At 38.5% G+C, this 25,969-nt stretch overlaps 1 protein-coding gene across 1 annotated transcript in view; it reads left to right on the forward strand.

Annotated features, from left to right (window-relative positions):
* The window catches only part of PARVA (parvin alpha), an 88,552-nt gene that overhangs the window by 49,477 nt on the left and 13,106 nt on the right, over nucleotides 1-25,969 (forward strand). Inside the window, exons 2-10 of the mRNA XM_067532069.1 lie at nucleotides 7,336-7,425; nucleotides 7,532-7,602; nucleotides 8,765-8,867; nucleotides 11,941-12,081; nucleotides 14,165-14,280; nucleotides 20,903-20,961; nucleotides 22,118-22,137; nucleotides 23,521-23,582; nucleotides 24,515-24,583. Coding sequence (XP_067388170.1) covers nucleotides 7,336-7,425; nucleotides 7,532-7,602; nucleotides 8,765-8,867; nucleotides 11,941-12,081; nucleotides 14,165-14,280; nucleotides 20,903-20,961; nucleotides 22,118-22,137; nucleotides 23,521-23,582; nucleotides 24,515-24,583 — 731 coding nt within the window. The remainder of the gene's footprint in view (nucleotides 1-7,335; nucleotides 7,426-7,531; nucleotides 7,603-8,764; nucleotides 8,868-11,940; nucleotides 12,082-14,164; nucleotides 14,281-20,902; nucleotides 20,962-22,117; nucleotides 22,138-23,520; nucleotides 23,583-24,514; nucleotides 24,584-25,969) is intronic.

Here is a 25,969-nt window from a genome sequence, read left to right on the forward strand (position 1 = left end):
CATGCAAAATTTAGTGGAGCTGAGTATCATGTGGTTAAGGAAAAGTATAAGTGATTTTGTAAGGATTATCCTATGATCCTTCATACATTTTCTTCTCTTATTCATGATTTGTAATCTGTTGGTTTTTTCCTATTTATTGCATGGGGGAAGTCAGATACCAGCAAACAAAGTATTTAAGTACCACTGAATAGCTTTAGACAGCTAAGAAAAGTTCAAGGCAATAAACAATTAATTTGTACTATATAAGAGAAAATTAAATTGTAGGATTCCCTCCCCCACCACCCACACTTTGTTTTTTTGCTAGGTTTTGTTTAATAGAGAAATTAGACATCCAAAGAAAATGGATCCTTTTTAGAGAGTGGTTACTAATGCAGGAACATTAAAGAGAGACACATTTTGTAGCCCCGTTTGCATATTTACTTTTACAAATGGCTGGCTTGGAGTCAGCAGTTAATGGAATGAGAATGATATTCCTGTGCAGATCATTTCCTGAAAAACATTTTCAGCTGCAAACATATCTCTGCTTTTCTTCCCTCATTTGTAATGTCTTTGAGAATGAATGGAGAGTAACATTTACAACTTAAGGTTTATGTTCTGAAAACGCTTTTGACAATGAGCCCCATGTAAAAAGGCCCCTTTGCATGTGTTTATGCTGTTTTGTGCTGTGAATATCAAATTTCTGGTAGATGCCATGTCATATTCTGCTAACTTGAAAACAGCTACATATTCACTGGATCATTTCAGTACCATGTGTTGTCTTTTGTGTGGGTTTCTTTTGTCTCCAAGTTAAGTTTGAGCTGCCAAAATATATATTAAATGAATTATCCATTCAAGAGAATTAGGTGCTAACATATTAGATTGTTATTTTCTTTTCCCTATGTAGATTGATAACATGTTCCTGTACTGATAAGATATAACGTTTTGAATGCTCCACAAAGAAGTCATACCAGTTTGCTTGAACAAATGGTATCATTTGTAAATATTAATTTGGCACTTTGAAAATATGTTTTCTTTCTCACTTCCACCCCACTCGTGAGTTTGGATCTTCTCTCACACCAGTGTAAATCAGGGCTAACTCCACTGCAATCAGTAGAATTACATCAGCCTAAAACCAGAATATTGGAGATGAGAATTAGGCTCCTATTGGGCCAGGTCCTCACCTGATGTAAATCAGCGTACCTTCATCGACTTCAGTGGAACTACATTGATTTACACCAGATAAGAAACTGGTTCAGACTGTTTATCGCTTGTTAGTTTTCTACGAAAAATATTAAAGCTGCATTTTCAGTGCCTGATCCAGCAAACACCTTGAAGTCAATGGAATGACTCAGATGAGCAAAGCTGTTCCCATGCACAGATGTTTACAGGATTGAGCCCTTAGGGCCATAGATGCTCCCCAGAAAACGTGCACACAGCAGGGAGAATATGAGGTCAAAGTGAGCCATCTAATTTTGGCTTCCCTGCAAACTTTGGGGATTTTCCGTGGGCGGTGTTCTCATCCTTCTCTCCCTTTGTTACCTTAAGGGTGGAGAAGGTTTTTTAAAAAGCAAATATGAGGAAATGGGGAAAAAATGAGTTTTTTGCACTTTTATTGTTTTCCAATTAAAAAAAGTTAGAAAACTGTGAGAAAATAGGTTTCCCTCCCATTTTCTCCTACTTTTCTTACTATTTTCCCAACCAAAAGAAAAGAAGGGGATAAGGAGAGAACTCCAAAAATGGAAAACAAAAATGTTTTTTGTTTCCAAAAACCAAAGCAAAATGACATTTTAAATTGAACTGAAACTAACATTTTCATGTTGATTCATTTAGAAATTTCCCATGGAAAGCTGAAATTACTTGACTGGTTTTCTGACCATTTCTAGTTTAAGGATGGGGCCTAGGGCAGAGAGTCTATATTTAGTACATATATATTTGGTGTGTAGTGTGTAAGCAACCCTGAATCTGGCAGCGGCAACTGTGCAGCCAACTGTTTTTTGAATTATTCCTACAACAAGCAAGAATAATTTGAGATAGGCATAGTTCATATGAGGCCCATGACCAGCCTGAGTAAGAATGCACTCTGACATTGTTGCCAAATCTCATGATTACTAGTTGATTGTTTTGGGGTTTTTTTTGTAAAGCTCCAGTTCCTGGAATCATGTGAATGCAGCAGAATGTTAGCTTTCATTAAGGAACTAAAAGTACATTTCTAGCCTTCATAATTGCTGAGGGTAGCTTGAAAATGTGAACCCTAAATGCTCAAAAACTTGAAAGAAAGTAAAAAGGGCCCCAAATTTGTCTTTTTTTTTAAAAAAAAAAACCCAACTTCTCATGATTATTTGGGACCTGACCCATGATTTTGAACATTTGAGGTTGGCAATGTTGTACTAACCCTTCCAACATTAGCTCTTAAAACATCAGAGTCCAAACCGACACCCAGCGAAGACAGTGGCACGCTCCCAGAATCAAGCCTTTGTTCTTGTGACACTTGATTTAATTTTGTAAGTGCAGAATGAGTAACACTATGAAAAGAAAGAGCTGCAGCATACAGAGGAGAATGCTTTTGCTGCTATCTCATGACATTTGTTTTGTGATTCTTTTGCAACATGTATATCAAACCCCACAAAGCTTATCAGGTGACATCACATTTCTGAGCTTAGTTATATTGTAAGAGAAGTTTTGCTTTAAGCCTGAATACCATAAAACCCTTCATTCTAAACAGAACAGTGTAATTCTTTCTACACAGAAAATAAATGCATAAAAAGCCAAATTAAACTGTCTAATAAATATTGTGTAGGACAACAGGGTGCATGTACTAGAAAAATTATGCCAATTTAAACTGTGCGGGGAATACTCCACTTTCATATGTGCTCATCAGCTTTCACTGATTTCAGTGGCAGTTGGATGCATGCATCAAAGGGTAAAATTTGGCTTGTAGCTCTCATGTGGATTTGTTAACGTATGTTTATGACCTTCCAATGCTAGATTTTCTAAACTGTTAAGGACTCTATCCAGCTGAAAATAGCTGCTATTGATATAAGCCCTTGAGCTCCAGGATTCTGGGGCCAAATTCACTGTGGGCATAATCAGAGCAACTGATTGACCATTGATATCTATAGAGCTGTGCCTGCGTACTCCAGCAATGAATGTGGCATGCGGAGGCTAATCAAAAGTCTAATGGGAAACTGTCCATTCCTTAGCAGGAGTTTTAATTGGGAATTATACACTGCCAGTGTGAGAAGAGATTTCTCTGAGCCAAGTGTAACGCTGCTGATTTCAGTGATCTCACAGCAGGGGTAAATTCAACCCTTAGCTCCACCCTGCACACCACCATATAAGCAACTTTGTGAATACAGGAACTGATTACACAAGCATAAAACTGGAATAAATCCATTGAAGTCAGTAGAATTACTCCTGATTTTATATTATTGTAATTGAGAGGAGAATTAGCCTACAGAGGCCTCGATCCTTGGCTGCAGTTGAGCATCAATCACCACAGCAGAGGAGGCCGTGTTGTAGAAGTGCGTTTTGCACTCAGACCGTCATGCTGATCCAGTGACTCAGCCAGTCTCCAATGTAAAATAGCAGAGCCTGGTGGATGTTCTACTTTAGACCATCTGTCAAAGTTCCCCGTGGGCCATTCTGGCAGCAGGTGATTGCTGCAGCGCAGAGTGCCTTAGCTATGTCCTCTTTTCTCCAGCCAGGCCTCCTTTGCCATGGGGCTGGAAGGAGTGGGAGCAGAAATTTTCCAGTCAGATTCAATGGCTTTAGAGCAGTGTTGCATCATGAGTGTGGCATAACTCAGCTGTGTTGTGTCAGAGAATCAGATCTCTGTATTTAAGAATATAATAAAAGTCTTTATACTTAAAAAAAACAACAACAACAACAACAAAACAACCAAACAAAAAAAACCCCAAACACTGTTCATAAGCAGCATCTCATTTCCCAATCTCTCCTCTGGTTTAATTTCTTTCTCAGAATACTCCAATACATTGGACTATTTTATGTCTCATTCACTTGTGAAATTTCACTATTAAATCACAAAAGTTCCCTCAAAGCCATATATCTCTGTTTTTATTAAAGTACTAGAATTGCTTATATGATTGTTTGCGAAAATTAATTAAAACAAATAAATTAATAAAACACAATTTAAAAATGGACTACTCTGCTGAAACGTTATGTGGCATGCAAAGCCGTAACCTAAATCAAATTCTTGTGGTTGAGCTATACACTCTTAAGCATATAGTAGTAGTGGTTTGTAATGGAAATTCTTAGAAATCCATTGCTATATTATGCGATACATTTCTCTCTCCACACACACAACCTGACATGATATATACCTTCTTGAATGGTCATTTCAATATTAATTATATACAAGCCAGTCTCTTGGTATCTTTTCTCTCTTATTGGAAGTCTTACATTTGTGAAGAAATTCAGGAAAATTATGCCCATCAACATCTTTTGACATTGACTTTGCTAGCTTCCACATTTCTTCAAAAGTCAGGACACCAGATAGAACAATTTTTTGATGGATAGAATCTGTTATGTTTTCAGGCCACAAGCCTGGATCTTTGAAAAGACAAGAATCAGATAGTGTAGCACTACTCTCTCCTGCTTCTTGTAAACCTTCTGAATGTGGTGGTGCTAATGGTGATATTACCTGACTATCTTTAAGCATTAGATTGGAACCACATGAAGCATGTTCTCGCTGCTTTTATTTGTCATCAATTGCCAGTGCCACAGACAGTCTTTATATTGAAATCATTTTCATCTTGATTTTGTTCATCTGCTTCCTTAGTTAGTATATTGCCTGACTGCAGAAAGGCCTTGTCTGATTTGAAAAACTGGAGGATAGATTGGTGTCCTTTAGATTCTTTTAGTTCTGTTTCTTTTACCTCCTTACATTTCTGGCTGCCTGATTTGTATTTATAGCCACCACCAGACATGGCAGTATGAGGTGTGTGTGTGACTGTGAGTGAATTAGACACTTACTCACATATATTTTGGGCCGGCAAATCCTACCAGAAGCAGCAGCAGCAGCACTGACTCCCACTGTCTTATGGTGCTTTGTTCTGCCCCTCCCACCAGCTGTCACTCCCTCCTGCCTATGCACAAGGAACTCTATGACTGGTAGTTCTTGATCTTGATATGATAGACCATGTCACAGAGAGGAGCACAAATCTCTCTGGCTCTCAGTCTCAAACTACAAATCCTAGTTTAACTGCGCAAGCACACACACTCTATTCTAGAGAAGGCCTGGGCTAGGCCAGAAGGCCCAGCAGCTCACTGTTCCAAATGTTGCTTGAGACTGCTCTTAACACAGCTTCTGATTGGCTCCAGCAAATCTCACAAGATCTGGACAATAGAAACATAGATACCGGAAATAAATTTCTATAACTATCCTCAGGCATGATCTACAATTTAGCCTCAATTTTTTCCTCATGTTAATGGGGGTTGCACCCTGGGCTGGGCCCCCCAGGGCCTCTGGGCCCCGGTAAAGTGTACCCTTCCGCCCCCCCATGTGGAGGCCCTGCCAGCTCCTCTGGGATTGGAAGCCTCTGTATTGTATTCCCTTATCAGAATGTATGTGAATAAAGTTTTCTACCTACATGAAGCATTAGATTTGTCCATTGCTCTTAGCCTTCAGTTTCAGACAATATCCAATAATCCAAGGAACTATTATTGTAATTATTATTTTATTGTTAAAATAGCCACTCAATATTTGTGTAAAATACATATAACACACACACATATAAGCAGGGTAAGAGTATGGCGTAAAGTTAGTATTTTAATATTAAAGATGTTTGCTTCTTCAAGGTTGCTTTTGTGACCTTTAGAGTAGTAAGAGTTGCAGCAGTCGTCATTGCTTTGGTCTTAATAGTATCTTCCTATGCATACAGAACCACTCCTTCAAAGGGCCCCATAACATTTCACAAGGGATAGAGCAGTAATAATACCTGCATTTTAAAAATGTTTTCATATCAATGGTCACAATCTCCCTGTGAAGTCAGTAGGTAAGTATTATTAGTCCCATTGTACGCAGGGAGTTGAGGCAGAGAGGTGAAATGATTTGCCCACAGCCACATACCCAGTGCAGAGCTGGAAGTAGAATTCAGGACCTCTTGACCTTTTTTTTTTCTTCCCCTAGTTTCTTCAAATGTCACTACTTTCTTTCTTTTTCTTTCTTTCTTTTTTTTTTTTTAAACTGAACTGACTGCAGCAGGAATGTGCCACCTCTAAAGTGGAAGATGCAACTCTTTGCCTGTGAAAATAAACTCTATGGATCAGTTTAGGACAAGAGGAATGGTGGGTCGCCTTTGAAACTTCAGGAGGAATTTAGACAGGTAGAATTAAGTTAGCCAAATGAAACTCTGGCCAGGAGAACTGGGCTAACAACCTGTTCTTGTGAAAGTGCATTGGAAAATTAAAGACCACAGATGCTGAGAACTTTATTATTACGTCTCATCCAAAAGACAATGGTTCCAGTTCTTAGGTCTAAGTCTGATTTGCAGTGGTCCCCAGGAGCTAAACAAACCTAAGTCTGGTTGATTCAACAAGTGGATGATTCCTTCAGTGTTGAGGGAATCCTCCAGTGGATTCAGATTTTTGTAGTGCTCCTTTATGATCTCTGTCACTTGGCACAGGAGCATGTATGGGGGAAAAGGGATCTTGGCATAAGCATCGTGGCAACCTGATGATCTCTGGCTGCTAAAACAGCCCCTGGAGGAATGTTGACAACAGAGCTGTTAAAAACTGTGCTGGTGACCAGGCCAGCCCTAGGAGCAAGGGCTACAAAGTGGTCATTTGCTGTTTCTCCCCCAGGTGTGTCCAGTGCTCTTTGGGTGCATCTCAGAAACTGGGCCAACACAGTGTTGGGGCACTGGGTCACTACTGATTCAGAGAGAAAAGTGTCACCCCCACCCCCATTTCTTGATGCACTGTGAATAGATTTTCAGGGGCACCCAGGCCTGATTCTGCTTAATCATCAGACTGGAAGAAGTGTAGCTGGTGGAAATGATTGTTTCATTTAGCCCAAATGGTTCGTTAGTGTTAAGTACTAGTTCATTAACCATAAGAAATGTGAGCTGAGCCTTTCCAAACTTGGCAGAGAGTGAACCTGATCTTGCAAACTCTTCTTGGTAGTCCCACTGACCTCCATGTAATTATTCATGTAAGAACTACTCATGAGTAAGATTTTGCTGGATTGGGTCTCTTATTTTTGTTGCTCAGAGGGTTAGGCAATGGGTTCATGTTCTCAAAAATAAGTGAATATAATTGAAGTAGCTGTTAACAGGAGTGAAATACTAAGTAAAAGTGGCCTGAAATTTGACCAAGCTCTTATTTTTCATTTTCTAGTATCTGAACTACAGGAAGAAGGAATAAATGCCATTAATTTACCTCTCAGTCCAATTCCATTTGAACTAGACCCTGAAGACACGATGCTGGGTAATTCACAATAATTTTATACCTTAACATAAAAGCCTGATGTAAACTATAATGTTATAAATGTACAATTTTTGTAATATCCTTTTTTTTTTTTTTAAACTTATAGAGGAAAATGAAGTCCGAACAATGATTGATCCGAATTCAAGAAGTGACCCTAAATTACAAGAGCTAATGAAGGTAATGGAAAGCATGCATACATGTTCAGATTTCACCGTAAAAAAAAAAACTAAACTACTTTTTCCTTTGACCTTTTCCCTGTCTTCTTTCATCTGAACACCTCAAAATACTGTACAAGCAATTAACTAAATCACACAGTGCACATGTGTTGTTCTGGGGTTCAATCCAGACCGGTGAGGTTTTGTGTCACCGCCTGCCCTGTAACTCTGGATGCTTAAATCTTTGCTGCTGTGGCTCACAGCCCTGACACCAACAGCCAGTAGACAGATGCAGGAGACCAAGATGGCAGTTTTGGGGGGGAAATTCAGGACTGAGACTGTGCTGGTGTCACCCTGAAAGTAGTAACCACGGCTGGTGGAAGCCAGGGTGAGGCTGCTGTGTTATAGGCAGGCTGCTGGGGTCAGAGGCTGAACCAGGACTTCACAGTACACAGACGCTCAGGGAAGTGCAGCATGCTTGTCTGCCGGCTGTTGGTGTCTGGGCTTTGAACCACAGCAGCAGCACATTTAAGGCACCCAGATGACACAAGCTCTCATTGGTCTGGGTTGAACCCCAAAACGTGACAGCGCATGTCCTAATTAAGAAGGTAAAGTATCAATTTTTCAATGAGGAAAAAAGAGATTAAGTGAGGGTATAAGAACTAGTGACAGAGTATAGAACAGAATCCAGGAGTCCTGACTCCTAATCCCCTTCTAATCACAAAACTACTCTTGATTTCCTCTGTCGCTCCTTTCTGTGTTTTATACCAGGAGCATCAGAATGTAGCTTCTTTAGAGGTTGACTTCAGTAACTTTCTCCTCTCACTAATGGCCTGATACAAAGTCCATTGAAATCTGTGAAAAGACATTGACCTAAAAGGGCATTGGATCAGTCCTATACTTAGAGCTCTATGCTAGCTTGACCCTTCCTTCCAAGAAGGGTCAGAGCAATGTCTCCTCTGTATGATGCACTCAATCACCATTGTTGTAATCAGCAAAAATCTCTTATCACCTTCTATGCCTGAATCTTTCTTATTTCTTCCTGTTGGAACTTCACATCAGTTGCATTCAGAGCCATTGCAGTTCTTTTTGCTGAGCGTTTGCTATTGCTGTATAAAATGACATGTTTTACATGGTAAAAATACACAATGCATAATCCTGACAAATTTGTGTTCCCCCTATAGGTATTAATTGACTGGATTAATGATGTACTGGTAGGCGAAAGGATCATTGTGAAAGACCTAGCTGAGGACATGTATGATGGACAAGTATTACAGAAATTATTTGGTAAGAAGCTATATGCTGTTGGTACACTTTCAGTAAGTGGGTCATTCATTCCTAGTTAGAGGAGACTTGGTGTCATCTTACTTTTGTGGCACTAAAATGATATAAAATATAGTTCAATGTTATAAGACACTTGAGCAATAGGCTGTATACCATAGTGTAGAGGAAGCACAATTTACTCAGCTACATTGTACTGTGTGTTACACTGTGGTTGATAAAAAGAACATAATGCACACCTGGATACTAGAGGCAGGATCCAGTTTTAGCAGCAAATCTCTCTCCAACTAAATTTTTTATCTGCATGTGTGCTGTAGGAACTCAACTATGTGACAAGTGAAAACCAAGTTTGAAAGCAGGGGTATTTCCATTACAATGGTGGATGTTTTTAATATGTGCTGATTCCATAGTTTAGTTTATTCAAATCTCAAAGTCCCTCTGGAAAGTTGAAGTTTCTATCTGATTTGAAGTCTGATTTAATGTTAGGGAGGTAATGATACCCAGCAGGCTGCAAACTGAGCTTCAACTGAGAAAGAGAAAGAAGAGACTCTGAAAGCAGAGCTGGCTTGTAACTTAACTGTTGGCTTGGAAGCCACTTTCATAGTGATTACAGCTCATAAAGTCTCCAGTAAAATCCAGTACTGTATCTGAAACTAATCTTGAAACATTCTATGAGCAGTTCTAATAATGGTCATGCATACTAAGTCCATGAAGAGATTTTGCTTCTATGAATGATTAAGAAATTCAATACATTAATATGGCCTTGATCCTGCTATTGGATCCATGTGGGCATAGCCTTGCCGACTTCTGTGCAACCCAAAAACATACATTAGACACAATCTGATTAATTTACTATAGATAATAACATTTCATTGACTTGGGCCTGATCCAAACCCTGTTGCACTCAATAGGAACCCTTCCAGTGACTTTAATAGGCTTTGGATCAGACCTCTGAAGATTGAAGGCCTCGATCTACCTGTGCTCATGCTAGAGCCCCATTGACTTCATGTGGATCCTTGCAGGAATGGAATCTAACAGCCCACTCCTTCTCCCATTGGAAGGTTTGCCATTGACTTCAATGGAAGCAAGACAACCTCACTACCTGAATCATATTTCTTTTGTGACACTAAACTGATGGGCGATTAAGTGTTTTATTTCTGGTGGTTGCATCAGGGAAGTTTTGTTGCCAAATCATCTTTAGGTATTATTCAGTGATTGTGAGGAGCCTGGCAGTTTAACAAAAAAACTAGCAACCATTGTCTTTGCTAATAATGATAACGGGACCTGATTCTGCTCTCACTTACACCCGTGCAATTCCACTTATATCAATACAGTTACTCCTGCATTAGAACAGTTGGGCCCATTGGATTTTTCCCCATTGTTTACTATCAATATCAAATGCACCTTCAACAAGTTTGTTTTGAAATTATGTCTGCATTGATAATACAATGTGAGAGTTTAGCATGTAACATTCAGAGCAATGACTGGGAGTCATTTTGGCCTTGAGCAAACCACTTATTTTTTCTGTACTTAATTTTACTGTATCAGTTTCCAAAATTCCACTGTAAAATGTGGATAATTACAGGAGTATTGTGAGGATTAATCAGTTAATGTTGATAAAGCAATTTGCAAATGAAAAGAACTACTGCATAGAAGTGATAAATATTATTAATAGCAAGATTTGTCTTTTTTAAAATAACAAATGCTTCTGACAACTTTCTGATCAGTAAGAATTTTGCATTCAGGTACTCCCGGATTGGAAATTATATTTATGGATGGAAATCAAACAGTCATCTAAGCCTTTACATAACATCCATAAGAATTTGTTTATTTTTATTACACAATGTCACAAATTATGGATGAAATATCACTATTTGAATTAACCAATACATTTTGTTAAAAGCAGTTTGATAAAATATCTGTAATCATCACTAAACTTGCTTTTTTCCACTTTTTTTGCTACACCTTGAAAATATGTTTGTGCCATTTTCTCATTACATAGAACTAGTGTGACTTGAATGAATTCACAGTTAATTGTGTCTATACACAGAACTTGCAATATTTTATCCAAAATAGTTTTAAAAATTGATTTACTTAAACCACTGCAAACCCCTGCATGGACTCACTTCCATTGGTTCACTCCTGGCTTTTATTAATGTCTCCTAAGTTAGTAATTCACTAAATTAAACTAAACTGATTTTAAGCTTAAGGCTTTGCACCACTTAAACTAATTTGATTTAAAAGCTTATTTTAAACCAGTGCATGTTTTGAGTGTAGAGGAAGGCTAAATTTCTTTAAAAAGAGCCTGCCCAGGATTTGGGGTGCTTTTATACACACTAAAATATATTAATTACTTTCCTGAATGCTTTGTCTGTGGCCACACAGTGCTGCAACTTGGCTTTTACTATGTTTGTGGCCAAATAAAGCTTTTAAAATGTTGCTCTGGGGATTGAATAGGGTGACCAGGTGTCCCGATTTTATAGGGAGAGTCCTGATATTTGGGACTTGTTCTTATATAGGTGCCTATTACTCCCCACCCCGTCCTGATTTTTCACATTTGCTATCTGGTCACTGTAGGCTGAGGGAGTAGCTGCTGTGAACAAATCATAGCTGGAGAGGACAAATCAAACCTTTTTAAGGATGATATTTGTCCCTCTCAGGCTAGTCGCTCTGTAGCATAATTCACTTCTGTGCAAAAGATCCCTCAGGATAGAGCAGTGGAGGCAGCTCCAGCATGTTTAACCTCCTTTGATATACTCTAGAGGGAGTTGCATCCAACCTTTGCTAGCCAGTAGTGGGTTTTCACTACTTTAGACTTAAAGCTTAGGGTAAATAAAGGGAAAATGTGGTGATATTGTTAGGACTGCAAAATGAGACTGAAAGTGCCCTTAAGGGAAGAAGAGTGTCCTTAGCTGAACAGGATGAGAAATCAATGATTAATCTGAAAACTGTAATGCCTGATATCTTGTGAAAATCCATTGGAACATAATGTCTTCACATACATTACTCATGGTACCTATGGTTATGGAGTAGACTGGCTGGTTGTTTTTTTTTTTTTTTTCTTCCATTATCACTTCAGAGAAACTTGAGAGTGAAAAACTGAATGTCGCTGAAGTCACACAGTCTGAAATTGCTCAGAAGCAGAAGTTACAGACGGTTCTTGAAAAGATCAATGAAACTCTTAAACTTCCCCCAAGGAGCATCAAGTGGAATGTTGACTGTGAGTTGCATGTTTCACAATGGAATGCTCGTTCGTTGATAGTATAGATACTATAGTTCTCTACTGCAATTCATTAATATAGTATAGCAATTCCACCAATTCCTGCCCTTCGTGGTGGCAGCTGCACAGTAAGGGGCGGGTGAAAGCAAGTGTAACAACTTCTCTCTCCTTTCTCTACTGATGCTCAACCATGTAATGAATGAACAGTTATGCCTCTTTCAGGGCCAAATTTTCAAAATATGACATCTGTGCACTAAAATCTGCTTGTGTACCTGTTTGCAGCTGCATTTACCATATATATGGTTGTAAAGGTGCAACAGTATGCATAACTGCTGTATTGAGGCACACAGACACCTTTCTGCACGTAGTGTGCACGTAACATGCTTGTGGACAGCTAGACTGGATCAGAGACATTGAATATGAATATATGAATATTTAGATTGAAAACTTGGCCCTACTGAAGTCAATTGCAAAACTTCTATTGATGTCATTGGGGTCAGGATTTCACTCCTAGCCTTCACTGTATATAAAAAAGTAATACTAACAGCTAGCAATGCAGGAGAGGGTCTCAGTGGTTGTGATTTTGGGTACTTCAGATGTTGGGTGCCCATCCTGGGACTCTTTAAAGGAGACTGTTTTTCAGAAGGTCCTCAGCACTTTCTGAAAATGAGGCCCATTTAAGGTGTCTTAAGATGGGCATCCAGAATCACAAGTCAATCCTGAAAACCTTGGCCAATATGTTTATAGCAGCTGTTTTCTGTTTCCTCCCCGCACCCTGAAGCACGTCCCTTTCATCACATGTCCCATTGTCAACACAGATCCATGGAGGAGAAAGAGATAGGCATGAGGAGGCAGGGTAAAACTTAAGCAGAGCTGCCTTTCTGTCTTACGTAGTCCCATCATGCTTTTTGTCTTATAGTTTTCTTCCATTCCTTCCTACATTTTCAGGCTGTAGAGGAGGGAGGAGAAGAGGGGTAAGGGCAGCCCTGCCGTTTAACTTAGTTTTAATTTGTCTTTGTTTTAATGTGCTACACCTGTTTGTAAATTTTAGTGCTAAAGTAGGAGATTAACAACAGTGGTTCAGGCCAGCTGTAGTACCAGTAGGTGCAGGTCAGACTTCTTTATCCAGATCTGCCAAAGCACCTCATTCCTGACCTGCAGCATCCCCAGCAAAATTTGACTACTGTGCCAAATCACGTGGTGGTTTTGCAGAGAAATCTCTGCCACACATTTATGACCTAGGTATCATTTTACTAATGCAATAACTTAGTAGTTATAGGTGATTTTATGAATGGAAAATGTGCAGCATCGTATTGTAGCTGTCAACCATCATTTCAGAACATTGCCCAAAGAAAGACTAAAAATGCAGTGCAAATCGGGACATAAGTGAAAATATTAAGAAAGGAAGTACTAAAGTTAGAAATAGATTCCCCTTTGATGTTAGTGGGTTGATACTTGATTACAGCTTTCCTACAGTAGGTCCTTTGATGTCTTGTAAGTCTTGTTAATGTTAACTACGCGTATAAAACCTGCTGAGAAAAAGCTACAATAACAAGAACTATAACAAGTTCATGAGGAATGTTTGAGTCACTGAGTTTAGTAACTTATTGCTCAAGACTTCAGCCAAAATAGGCTCATTTATCATCCTGCAGACATTGTGTCACTTAAAAATGAATAAAGTGCATGTTATGAATACAAAAATATCTTTCTGATAGTTCATAAATCCATATTGAAATAAAGAGGATAAAGGACCAGCCATAGGGAGTGCATAGATGGCTGTTTAAGTGGCTGTACATAAAATCTGGCTTTTGGATCAGGTTTAGATTTCCATCTTCCCAGGCCAATGGCATCCAGACATGTTGCAAAAGCTAATCTTTGTTTTTGCACTGCATTTCCACCACCAGTTGATTTATGGAAAGCAGGAAGGCAGTTGAAGAAAAGGTACCCTGATAGCAGCCTCCAGTGAGTCCAGATGCCAAGGGAAAAAGTATTCCATATTCCCTGGTGTTCCTGCAGGCAAAAAATAAATATTTGACTTAGTTACTTTTCCTTATGTAACTTGTGTTTTTAATATCTATTTCAGCTGTTCATGCAAAAAGTCTTGTAGCAATACTTCATCTTTTGGTTGCATTGTCACAATATTTTCGAGCACCAATCAGACTTCCAGACCATGTGTCCCTTCAGGTTGTTGTTGTCCAGGTAAGATAAGAGCAACTCAGCTCCTGGAAATGCTTTTGAAATTGATTGATGAGTTTCTTGAAGAAATGAACCTAGTTACATGTATGTGTGTGTGCACGCTTCTCTTGCTGGCTGATAATACTTCAGCAAGCAAAAGGCAGAAGAACTAGTGTTTCCCAGATCGAGCCGTGCCTCAGAATATCTTATTTTGATTGCAAAGTGACTATGACATTAAGATGTATTAAATATTATTGTTGGAATGTATTTGTCTTTTTATCACACAGTATGATCTATAGAGTTAATATTTATCTCATTTCTGATGGTCTTCTCACTGCCCCTTCCTAGTGTAGATAACTCAGCCCATGCACTGAGTGATGAATGGTCACCATTTATTAAATCCAAATCCATGTTAAGTGAATAAATATTCCTTTTCAGCCTTATATATACACTAATCTAGTTTGATTACAAGTTTTTGCTCTTTCATAAGCACATAAAGAGACTATAAATTGGATTTTTTTTTTGGTGCCAATTATGCTCCATATTAGAGCTCCATGTGCCTAAACCTTCCAGGTTGTTCTGTTTGTTATTTTTTTCCTACTAGACTCAATTCTAACTGTGCTTGCTATATTTTTTTCTGCCTCTTGCCATTTAATCTGCTTTCTCTTGTCTATAAATAAGTTCTATCTTTATTTTTCAGAACTTAGTAGCCTTTACCTTTTTGTTTGTTTATGTTGCTTGCTTGGGGCTCCTCTGTAGTATCTCTTTGCAAGGGGCATTACTGAGACTCTCTTCAGTGTTGCATGACTGAAGATCCATTAGGCAGATCTAAAAAATTAACAGCTCTTATTTCCACCGTTCATATCTTAGACAAGTTTTTAAATTTGGTAATTTACTAGAAAAGAAAGCCCAGGGGAAACTTCTGGCAGATACATTGCTGAAGGCCGATCATCCTGCTTGTTGGCTTTAAAATTCCAGTTGATGGGCTTTCTCCAAATAGGATAGAAGTAACCCATGGTGGGACTGCACTGACAAATGTAAGACTTCAGAAGAAAATTACTTTCAATCAAGCAGTTTCCCTTCCTGATTATACAAATATTAAAAGGATGAGTTTATCTCATAGTGCTAACAACCAACATCCAAGAAGTAAAGAATATATCCATCAGGTCATCTTTAGAAAAAGGATCTAATGAGGAGAGGGGAAAAACGTGAAAAATATGTCCATAAGGAGTCAAATCTTGCACTCCTCTTTATTCTGACAAAACAACCATTGAAGTCAGTGGGCTTGATTCTCCTCTTATTTTGTACTCTGATGTAAATCAGGAGTAATTCTTCTCAAGTCAATGGAGCTACACGAGTGTAAGGGTATGTCTATACTTCAATCACAGCTCATGTAGACATACCTGAGCTAGCTTTAAACTACCGAGCTTGGATCACAGAGCAGTAAAGTAGCAGCAGCACAGGCTTCAGTTCAGGCTGTACCAGCCTGCCTAGAACACTGGGTAATTACTTAGGGAGCTAGCTCATGCTGAAGTACATGCTGCTATGGCTGCATGCCTCTGATACCTGACCCAGCTAGACCAAAGGTAGCTCAAGTATACCTATGCAGGCAGTCATCACACCCTGTGACTTCTGTGTAGATATATCCCGAAAAGCATTGTAAGAAGGGGCAGAGTGAGAACCAAGTTTTGCCCCAGTAAAGACAAAGCAGAACTGGGTGCAATGGACATGCTTCTCTTCTCTGACACTGCTGTAAATCAGGAGTAAGTGCAGTGTAGTGTCACTGGGATAGAATCAGTGTAATGCGTGAGGAGATTTAGTCCCACTGAGCAAGATTATCAACCAATGTAAATCAGTGTAATTCCACTGAACTCAATGCAGCTGCATTGATTTACAGCAACTAAGGATCTGGCCCAGTATTTTTAGAATAACTTATCTTTTTTTTATCAGTGTGGTTATTTTATACACAGTGGGCCTGATTCTACATTCCTTGTAGAAACTGAAATGCCCATTTGAGTGCAATGGAAGTTTCAAGGAACAATAAATGCAGCCTCAGGCCTTTTTCACTGTTTCCATTTTAAAGCCTAGTAGCTCCAAACCCTGATATATTCTGTAAAGTAAGGTCATGGCTAGGAAAGCTTCAATAGGCTGTAAGAGACCTATTTTTATAAATGCCTCTGTTGTCATTTGATAAAGATAGAGGGAATGGGTGTGTTTATGTCTCTGGGAGTGGGGGAGGGAATTGAAGAAAAAATAGAAAAAAAACCACCTTGATGTGTTTCAGGTTTTTATCATCAGTTTTATAAACACACAAATGTGAAGGTTGCAGTGTCGCCTGGGTTTAGTTTACTGAAAGACAAACAAAGATGTTTCTGAAACAATAACATGCTAAAACCCCACAGGTATTCAGGACGGTGCTTATGAAAGAGCAATTTTAACCTAGATTTCCTTTCATTGTTTCACACAAAAGCTGTTAGCAATTAGAGTAATTAAAAATCTAGGTTATAAGCCGGTTTTTGAAAAATTGCTACACTTGGATCTTCTATGGGTCATTTCTGTATATTATTCTCCTTTCTCTCCTGTAGATTTATTTATTGACAGTATAGGTATCTTTAAATTTCCACTGAAGCCAGTGGGAGTCTTCAGGAAGAGCTGGATTGGATCATGCCCTAATTTTGCTTTTTTTTTACTCTGTATAATATTCAAATAATTACAGGGCAGATTGTGCCTAGCTTGCATGCAAGGGTTGGGGGTTGCGAAGAGCATAAGAACTCTTGCACCCATGCATGGTGGCCAAGCACATTGGCAACCCTCCAATTCCCCTTAATGCAGGAACTGCTCCATTCTAGCACTCCATGGCCCACAAGGTACCGCAGAAAGAACAGTGAGCTCACTGATCACAGAGAGGAGAAATTGTTGCACCATCCTAAACATGGTGCATTGGGTGTGCTTGGAAGGTCTGCGTATTCGGAAGCTCTGGGAAGGAGTGAAGGGTTTCAAAGCAGCATTGCCTCCAGGCACCCGTAAAATCACTTGGACCCAAGAGCACTTCCAAAGATATATTCTTTCTCTGAGGCTACAGAATGATTTCCTATGTCAGCGTGGTGGGATAGACTATAAGAGCAATCATCACCAAGTTAAATTTCTGGGGCCTAATCCTACAGTTCTTGTGTAGGCAAAACTCTTATTGACTTAGTGGGAGTTTTGTCTGAGTTTGGACAGCAGCCTTGGTCCATAGTAAAGAAAACACTGCCAAAATGCTCAATGAGACAAAGGGGAAAACAGCAAATGATAGACAACACAACCACTTTTATTTTCAGATATGCCCCCCGCTCCAAGATATATGCTTTAATACAGTAATGGCTTTTATAACAAGAAGGATTTGTGACCAATTGGAGCTTGCATAGCCTGGAATGCAACCTTACATTTATTAATGTTTAGAGCCAACAGAATTGTAAATACGCTGTTTTCCAAAGAATAGCTTGTATGTTAAAATTCATTGGCGTGAACACCCATCACTTATTTTAAGGGAAATATCTGAACTGATGCCTAATTCCCTGTGTCTTCAATAGAGGAGGATGAACTTTGCCCTTCATTTCAGCAATAAACTCTGTGATAAAAAATGTATGAGTTGGTGTAAACTAGCACTAGCTTGTGTAGTGAAGCCCTTAAAAGAAAACAGTCCTGTATTTTCTATTCAATGATTCCTTATTTCAAAATAAGGTTTTATGTAAAAAATGGAGTTTTGTAGAAACCAAAATGTTTTGCGGAAATGTATAGATTTCAAAGACATTTTTAATGGCAGAAAGGCAAAAATGTTTTGATTCAGCAATGTTGAAATGTTTCAATTAACTTCGTTTTGTCTTATATTAATTATTGATTTCAATATTCTATTTATATATATCACATTATATATGTATAATATAAATTTTACAATATTTAAATGTAATTTAAAAGTCAAAATTAAATTAATCAAAACCAACACAGTCAAAATTAAATGTTTCAACACTATTGAAATGAACTTTTTTGATGGTCCCTAATCAAAATTGTTCTAAAATTTTGTTTTGCAGGAAATTTCAAATTTGGGGGGTTTTGTTCCCATTTGCAACGTTTTATTTTTATATGTCAGACTATAATGTGGAATGGAAATTCCAGAGCCAGACTGTTTTATTTGAATGTAATACCTGACTGGTCAGATCAGTCAAAGGCAGCAGAGTTTGAAAACAATTTTTTGTGTTGTCCAGTGGAACTCACAGTAGACTTTTGAATGGCGTTACTAGGAAATGGGGATAGGTCTTGAGACATGTTTGTTTATTTAAAATATAGTTTGGGATGGTTAACTCTGAGTCAACAACATTGCTCCTGCTACCATTTTAAAAAAGAAATTGCATCACTTTCCATTTAATTCAAAGCAATCTACACAATGACAACTGATTTTTCTGTCAGGCTTTGCTATTAATGTACACAAGTTCCGTATGAAGGAGTCTACATGTTGAAAGTTCTCATATTACTTTTTCAGAGGTCCATTCTGCAGTTGCTACATTTGGGACTTCTATGCCTTTCTCTCATTACAAATGAAAAGCATTGGAAAATATTGCATGAAGCATGACATGCTGGTCAACCACTGTGATATGAAGTTGAGGCATGGGGTATTTGGGCCATGTGAAAATTTCATTAATGTTAGCATTGAATGCCCAGCACTAGAACAGGGCAATACCTGATGTCTCTTTTCCCATTGTTAATGGGGGATTTAGGTTCAGAACTCCCATCAATATTAATAGGAATTTTCTAGTTAGTGAACTACTGCCACCTCTCTGCTGCTACTCAGAGAATGGGCAAAGCCTTGGCTCCATCCCCCCATAATGCATCACTGCCATCTCAGATCTAACACAGAGAGGGTCGTAAATTGTGCCGAAAGAAGAGGTTTCCTTCTGCACTAGAGCAAGGGGGAAAAGCCTGATTGCAACTGCATCACAGGGCAGGTTTACACTGTTGGCAAAATTCAGCGGCAGTGGACAGGAGTTACATAAGCTACGCAGAGTGTCTTCACTGCCGCTCAATCGAACTGGAAAAATTGATCTGATAGTGACGAATTTGCTGCCGTCAGCGTGTACATAGCTACAGTCAAGTTCCTGGGGCAGTGCAGCCACATACTGCCCCTTATTCAGGCTTATTTAGTATTTAAATCTATAGTTACAAAACAAACCTGGGTTAGTACTGGCTTGGCGTGATCAGAAGGAGGAACGTTTATAACTTTCTCCTCTAAACTAAATTTCATCTGACATATATTTGAATAATGTCAATTATTAGTAATATAATCAAACGAAGCCAAAACCTCAGCCCACCATGCAGTCTGAGCAGCAAGACTCTTCACGGGGGTTGCCCATGGGGGCTGCATTGCCTCTCTTCAAGCCAGGGAGCAGCAGCACAGCTGCTTCGCAGACACTATAGCTAAGTAGCCACCATGACCACTGTACCCCTTCTTTTTGGAGGAGGAATAATCAGTGTTCCTTGAGGTTGTTTTCCTCTAGACTCTTTCATGTAGTGATCAAGTGTGTGAGCTTAGGAGAAGTATAAATTTACTTTTGCACTTCCTTGTGTGATGGAGAGTGGAGAATGGTGAATACTTGTCCAGTGGCTAGACTTTACATGTAACACTCAGCGCTTGCCTAATTTTTCTTTTTGTACTACAAAATTTGACTATAGCCATTGATTAAAGTTATCAAAGAGAACACTAAAAGAGGCAGTACATACATGAAATAAGGCCAGAATGGAAGTGATCAGTGTAAGGGAAGGAGCTGAGGAGACTGAGGTTGCTTCCTTTTCCAGCTAACTCAGATTCACTGATAGTCAGTCAGTTCCTTAGCAAGTGTGCAACGCCTTAACACTGACCACTAAATAGCACATACAAAGGTCTTCCTGTATAAGGGCCTGGTACAAAAACCATTGAAATAAAACTACCACTGACCTGAGATTTGGATCGGGCCCTGTATAGATTGTCCTCCATTTTGGATTTTCTTCCCAAACAAACACAGCCTCTAATGCAGAGAGGAGTCAAAAATGGCAACTTTGAAATAAAAATAATAAGAAGGAGAAAGAAAGGGAACAGGGAAAGAAAGAATGGCTAGAATGATAGTCAAAGATTGCAAAAGCTTGGTCTGTGTGGGCACCCTCTGCCCAGATTGCTTTTTCAAACATAGGCTGCAATCCAGCACACCATCTCTGTTCAGCAAACCTTTAACGTGTGTGCTTAAGCTGTTTCATATGCTTTTGCTGAACTGGGGCCTTAAACAGAAAAAGTGAGGGAAGAAAAATGGAGAAAGAAGAAGAAACAGATTGTTTATCCCTTAGGTTCCCTGTTGCAAGTGACATTTCAAGTCTCTGAGTATTATACCGTTGGTCTGACACAGTATGGCCATTTTTATATTAACAAGTGAATTGTCTGGACTAAATTCTGTGAAATACATACAAATGGAAATAATATAACACAGTGATTTTGAAAAAAAAAGAACTTTTTTTATGTTTGTTTCTTATCTGATTGTTTCTTATCTGATAACATTTGTAGATCATAGATAATTTTTATAGTACCCTAAACATTAAACTGTACTAAACTAAACTAAACTAAAATCACTTTTTCCCCCCCCAGAAACGAGAAGGAATCCTCCAGTCCCGACAAATCCAAGAGGAAATAACTGGTAACACTGAGTATGTCAACACCACTGTTGCCAGCAGTTCAGTAATTGAACACAGATGTGTCTCAGAAATTCAACCATTTGCTGATATTTAGATTTCATTATTGGGGTTCCTGGAGGGATCATGCTTCAGCTAGTGATTATAGTTTAGTCTTTACAAGGCTTTCAAACATGCCTCTCAAAATGTAACATTACCAAATTGGAATTACCAATGACAAAGTAACTGCAAATCTCCAAAAGACTGAGACCAAAGAAATGGTAGAGCAAATATGTCTGAAATTTGTGCACTTCAAGAAATCTATATTGCATCCTGTTTCAAATACTATACGTTCAAAATTGTTTGAAGAAGTTTTTCAAACAGACAAGAAGAGGGGTATGTCTCCTGCTTTTACCTTCTGCAGTTTAGTTGATGAAGAGCTAGGTTATCTCAGAAAATTAAAAACTGTTCCCCAGTATTTCATTCACCATTAGGCTCTGGAGAAGCATAAGTGACTGTGGTAAGACATTTACATGTGATTTCACTGTGCAGTTTATAATGGAAACATACAAATCTAACAAGAAGCAACAGCAGAAAATCCTACTTTCTAGTAGAGTGGGAAAACTTCAGGCTAATGACTAATAAAACTTAAACTTTACACTGAAAATGAAAGTCATAATCCCGTGATTACAGATTGTGAGCGTTACATTTATTGTTTTTACCAACATTCATTTTAATCCTTGTGGGTTTATTTCAAGTGTGATATTTATGTGAAGGATCCAAAGAAACAAAACTCTGCAATCCTTAAGAACCTAGTTGAAGCATTTTTGTTTTGGCTGGCCCTTTATTGCAGCGGCTGTGTCAACTGGATCTTTGGGGCAAAGGGAAAAGAGTACATGAAAGTAACATAGCAAAAACCTTCTCCACAGTCATAAGGGGTACATTAATTTGGCTTAGCAGTACGAAGTGTATTACTTGGTATCACTAGGAGCCTTTATTGAAGCCTTTATTGTTGATGAGCCAGATTCTCAATTGGTAAATTGGTGGAGCTCCATTGAACTCTATTAACTTACTCCAGTTTCCACAGAGCTTAGGATCTGGCCACATATGCAGTTCTTTTATCTATCTTAAAGAAAAGCACAAAGTAAAGTAAATGAGATACATAATAATTATGTTTTGCTTTTTGCTATAGGGCATTTTCAGGAAGGCATGGTAAGTTTCATTTGATTATTATCATTTTCTTGAGGCTACCAAAGTGTACTTTAATTAATTCTCCTGCAGCTGATCAGTTCATTCAAACCATAAGTAAGGTCAGGATTTGCAACTACCTTGGTAAATATATAAATAAATGTGCTGCAATTAACAAAAGAAGAGAAACTCTGAAGTCAGTATAGCCGTCTTTAAAACAAACGATTTCTTGTGCCTTTCAGCAAATGTTATTTTATTGGTATTTGGTGATTTCACCCCAGAACTTTAATATAAAAGCATTAATGATTAGAGGCTCCCAACATGAATCAAAGATGATGTTCCATAATACAACTGCCATTCCTTTTAGAGAAGTTGATGCCATGTTCCTACTTGCTTGCAGTCGAGAGGCTTATTCTCTTTTAGTTGAAAAAGTTGTTCTGTGTTTATCCTGAGATTGCACCTTTAATGTCACTGAAACTTCAGCATTGCTTATGGGTTATCTGGTTTATGTAGTTTATTCACAGCTGAGTTCAAAGACTCTGGTCATGGAGATGATTTTTGGGTCAGACTGTGATACTTTTACTCATATTGAGTAATACCTTACTCCATGTGACGTCGCCACTGAAGTCAATAGGACTGAGTAAAGTTATCATCCTAGCTCTTTTGGTTTAGAGAGGGCAAATGCAGTTCTCTGTGGAGTCATTTTGTGCCACACCAATTACTGGTGAAAATGGAAGCACTTGGGGATGATTCAAGCACTCTTTTTCTTTTCAGAAAGTGTGTGCACTGTTACTTCAGTGCTTTTACCTCTCGTAGGTTGGTTATGTGTCCTGGTCTTTAAGAGATTGCTCTAATTTCAGTGGGGTTGTCTTGCAACCTGAGACATTAAAGAGTCCCAGAACACATTTCAGGGTGACACAAAATCATCTGTACCAAGGAGACTTGTTATGATGTGGTAACACACCAAGATCAAAAAGCAATCTGAGCATCGTTACATGCACTTTGTTACAAATGTTGTTCGCTCAGTGACTGAAGGTGCAAGTTCACATTCTTCATGAATTCATTTGGCTCACTATCTACCTTCGTCTAGTTATCTAGGTTTTTGTACAGGTAGATGTTGATCGTAGTTAATTCTTGGGGAGCAAAATTACAGTTCATTGTTCAGATCACTTCATTAGGCAGCCCAAATCCCAGTGAAAATCTGTTACTGGCAAAATACAATAACAGTTTCTAGCAGATTATAGAAAGAGATGAACAATCAGATATACAGTAACTGCAATACAAAGAAACTACATTAAAAGATTCTGCTGATGCTGTTGTCCTCATCAGTCATGCTCTTTAATTAGTGTTTATTATGCAGTTGGATAGCTATTGCTTGCTATGTTAACAGATTTGCTTGTTTTTCAGAACGGGATGCATTTGACACTTTATTTGACCATGCTCCAGACAAGCTCAATGTCGTAAAAAAGGTTGGAAAGTGTTTTATTTCTGAAATATAATTAAGTAGCACACTGACATATTTAATGAAATAAAACTTAAACTTTACACTAAAAATGAAAGTCATACTCACGCGATTACAAATTGTGAGTGTTACATATATTGTTTTCACCAACATCAATTTTGCTTTAGAACACAGAACTAGAGATAGATCTAGACATCTCCATTGTAAAGATTTTTGTCATGTCACTGTGGGTATGTCTACACTGCAGTTTGACACCCACGGCAGGCTGGTGCCATCTGACTTGGGCTTGTGGAGCTCAGGCTAAGGGGATGTTTAGTTGCAGTGTAGATATTCAGGCTCGGGCTGCAGTCTGTGCTCTGGGACCCTCCCACCTCGCAAGGTCCTAGTGCCAGGGCTCCAGCCCGAGCCCAAATGTCTTCACTGCAATTAAACAGCCCCTTAGCCTGAGCCCTGCAATCCTGAGTTAGCTGGTCTGGGTCAGCCATGGGTTTCTAATTGCAGTGTAGGCATATCCTGTATGTAATGTAAAAGAAAACTCAACAGGTAGATCCTTAGCTGGCGTAAATTCACATAACTCCATTGAAGCCAATAGCGAAATACCAATTTACATCAGCTGATTATCTGACCCTCTGTATTTCAGCTGCTGTCAAATTGAAGCCTAGTCCAATAACACAACTCTCTAGACTGCTAACTTTATGAAGAAGAATCACTTTATAACAATGTGTGTTAATTATTTGATTAGTGTTCATGTCAGTTCTGTTCCTCTCTCAGAAAACCAATACATCCAGGAGTTAAATAATTTTCCCAGATTTCTGTTTGTAACTTTAAAACATTTAGAAATAAGCTCAAAGCATGGTACTTGCGCAGGCCTAACTTTTGAGAAAAGTTAAAACTTATGTTTAAAAAGTGTGCCTTGATCAACATATTCTCATTTTTCAGACCCTTATCACTTTTGTGAACAAGCACCTGAATAAACTGAATTTGGAGGTTACAGAACTGGAAACCCAGGTAGGATTCCATAGCAATGGTTATTGGTGGGAGATAATTGCACCATACTGTATATGAATCAAACTTGTTCAAAGGTTTCACTAGATTCTTATTATGCTATCTTTAAGGAAATGGTTATTTCACCCAGAAACCCCTCCGGGTTGTTTAATTTTATATAGGTCTTTCATGTGAAGATAAAAACTATGCTACAAAGACAATGATGTATTCTAGTAATAACTGAATTTCTGGAGCACATTCTCTCAAAAAGACTGATACTTCCTTTACCATTAATATTAATTAATGTTACCTGTACACTGTATAAGGAGGATCCAGACCAATTTGGGTCATTAGAGATGCCATAGCCGTTTTTACAATAAGAATCTTGGTCCCAGTATTCTGATCAAATTCCAGTATGGGCAATTGCATTCCACCTACCTTTACTTTGCTGCAGTGAATAATCTCATGGGACTGCTGTGACACTTCTCACTGAGACTATTTGCACATGTAAAGTTACTAAGTGAATTAGTAGTTGCCTCATTGGGCTCTCAGCTGGAGAGCTCCACAGCATGAGGTGGTGCTGATTCCTTCTTCCTGTTTCTGGTTGCTAGAATGCATTGAAAGAAGCTAACAATACATTAAATACTTCCCTAGTATTCCTTTTCTACATAAACAATTGCTGCAGTTGCCCCAAGGAAGTGATGAGATAGAAAGGTTACATGATGAGATAGGAAGGAAGGTGGTCTGCGTGATCACCAATGAGAGGGGAGGTGTCCTTAGAATATTTTTTCCATTAAGATGTGATCCCTCTTATAAAAAAAAAAAAGTCTCAGAATCCCTCATCTAACTGAATATAAGTCCCCTAATATGTAAAGATTTTGCACAGGTGAAATTCAGAACTAGACGGGAGGAGAAATATAAAGGCTTTCAGAGATATGTCTTTGTTTTTAAGTGTGTGTTTGTTTATTCCATTGTGTTCTTACTGAAGAACTCGCATTAATTAAATGTCCCTAGAGACTGCTAAAAGTTCATTCAAACTGGTATTCACTAAGCTGAGAGGTTGATTGTACTTCCAACAGCAGAGAGAGATGATGAGCAGTTTCAGGGAGTGACCGAGCTGCTTCAGATAACCTGGGGAATTGGATAAACAAAATTTGATTAAGTGAGGCTAAGTTCTAGCATTGATAGTTGTGATGTTATAGATAAGATAGATATGGCCATTCTATTCTAAACCTCTCTTTACAGTCATTCTCTGAAATGTTCCCTTTGGGCAAAAAAGTGCTCATGCCTGGTCTCAGACCAGGTTCAGATAAAATCCATTAATCTGCTTTCGTTAACACATGTGTGAAAAGAACACATTTCTTTTTTTTTTAAATACCGAATTTGTGTAATGTCAAGGAACTCAAAACC

This window comes from Emydura macquarii, unplaced genomic scaffold (genome assembly GCF_026122565.2).
Source record: "Emydura macquarii macquarii isolate MOO-44397 ecotype Brisbane River unplaced genomic scaffold, CSIRO-AGI_Emac_v2 contig_3240, whole genome shotgun sequence".
Lineage (NCBI taxonomy): Eukaryota > Metazoa > Chordata > Testudines > Chelidae > Emydura > Emydura macquarii.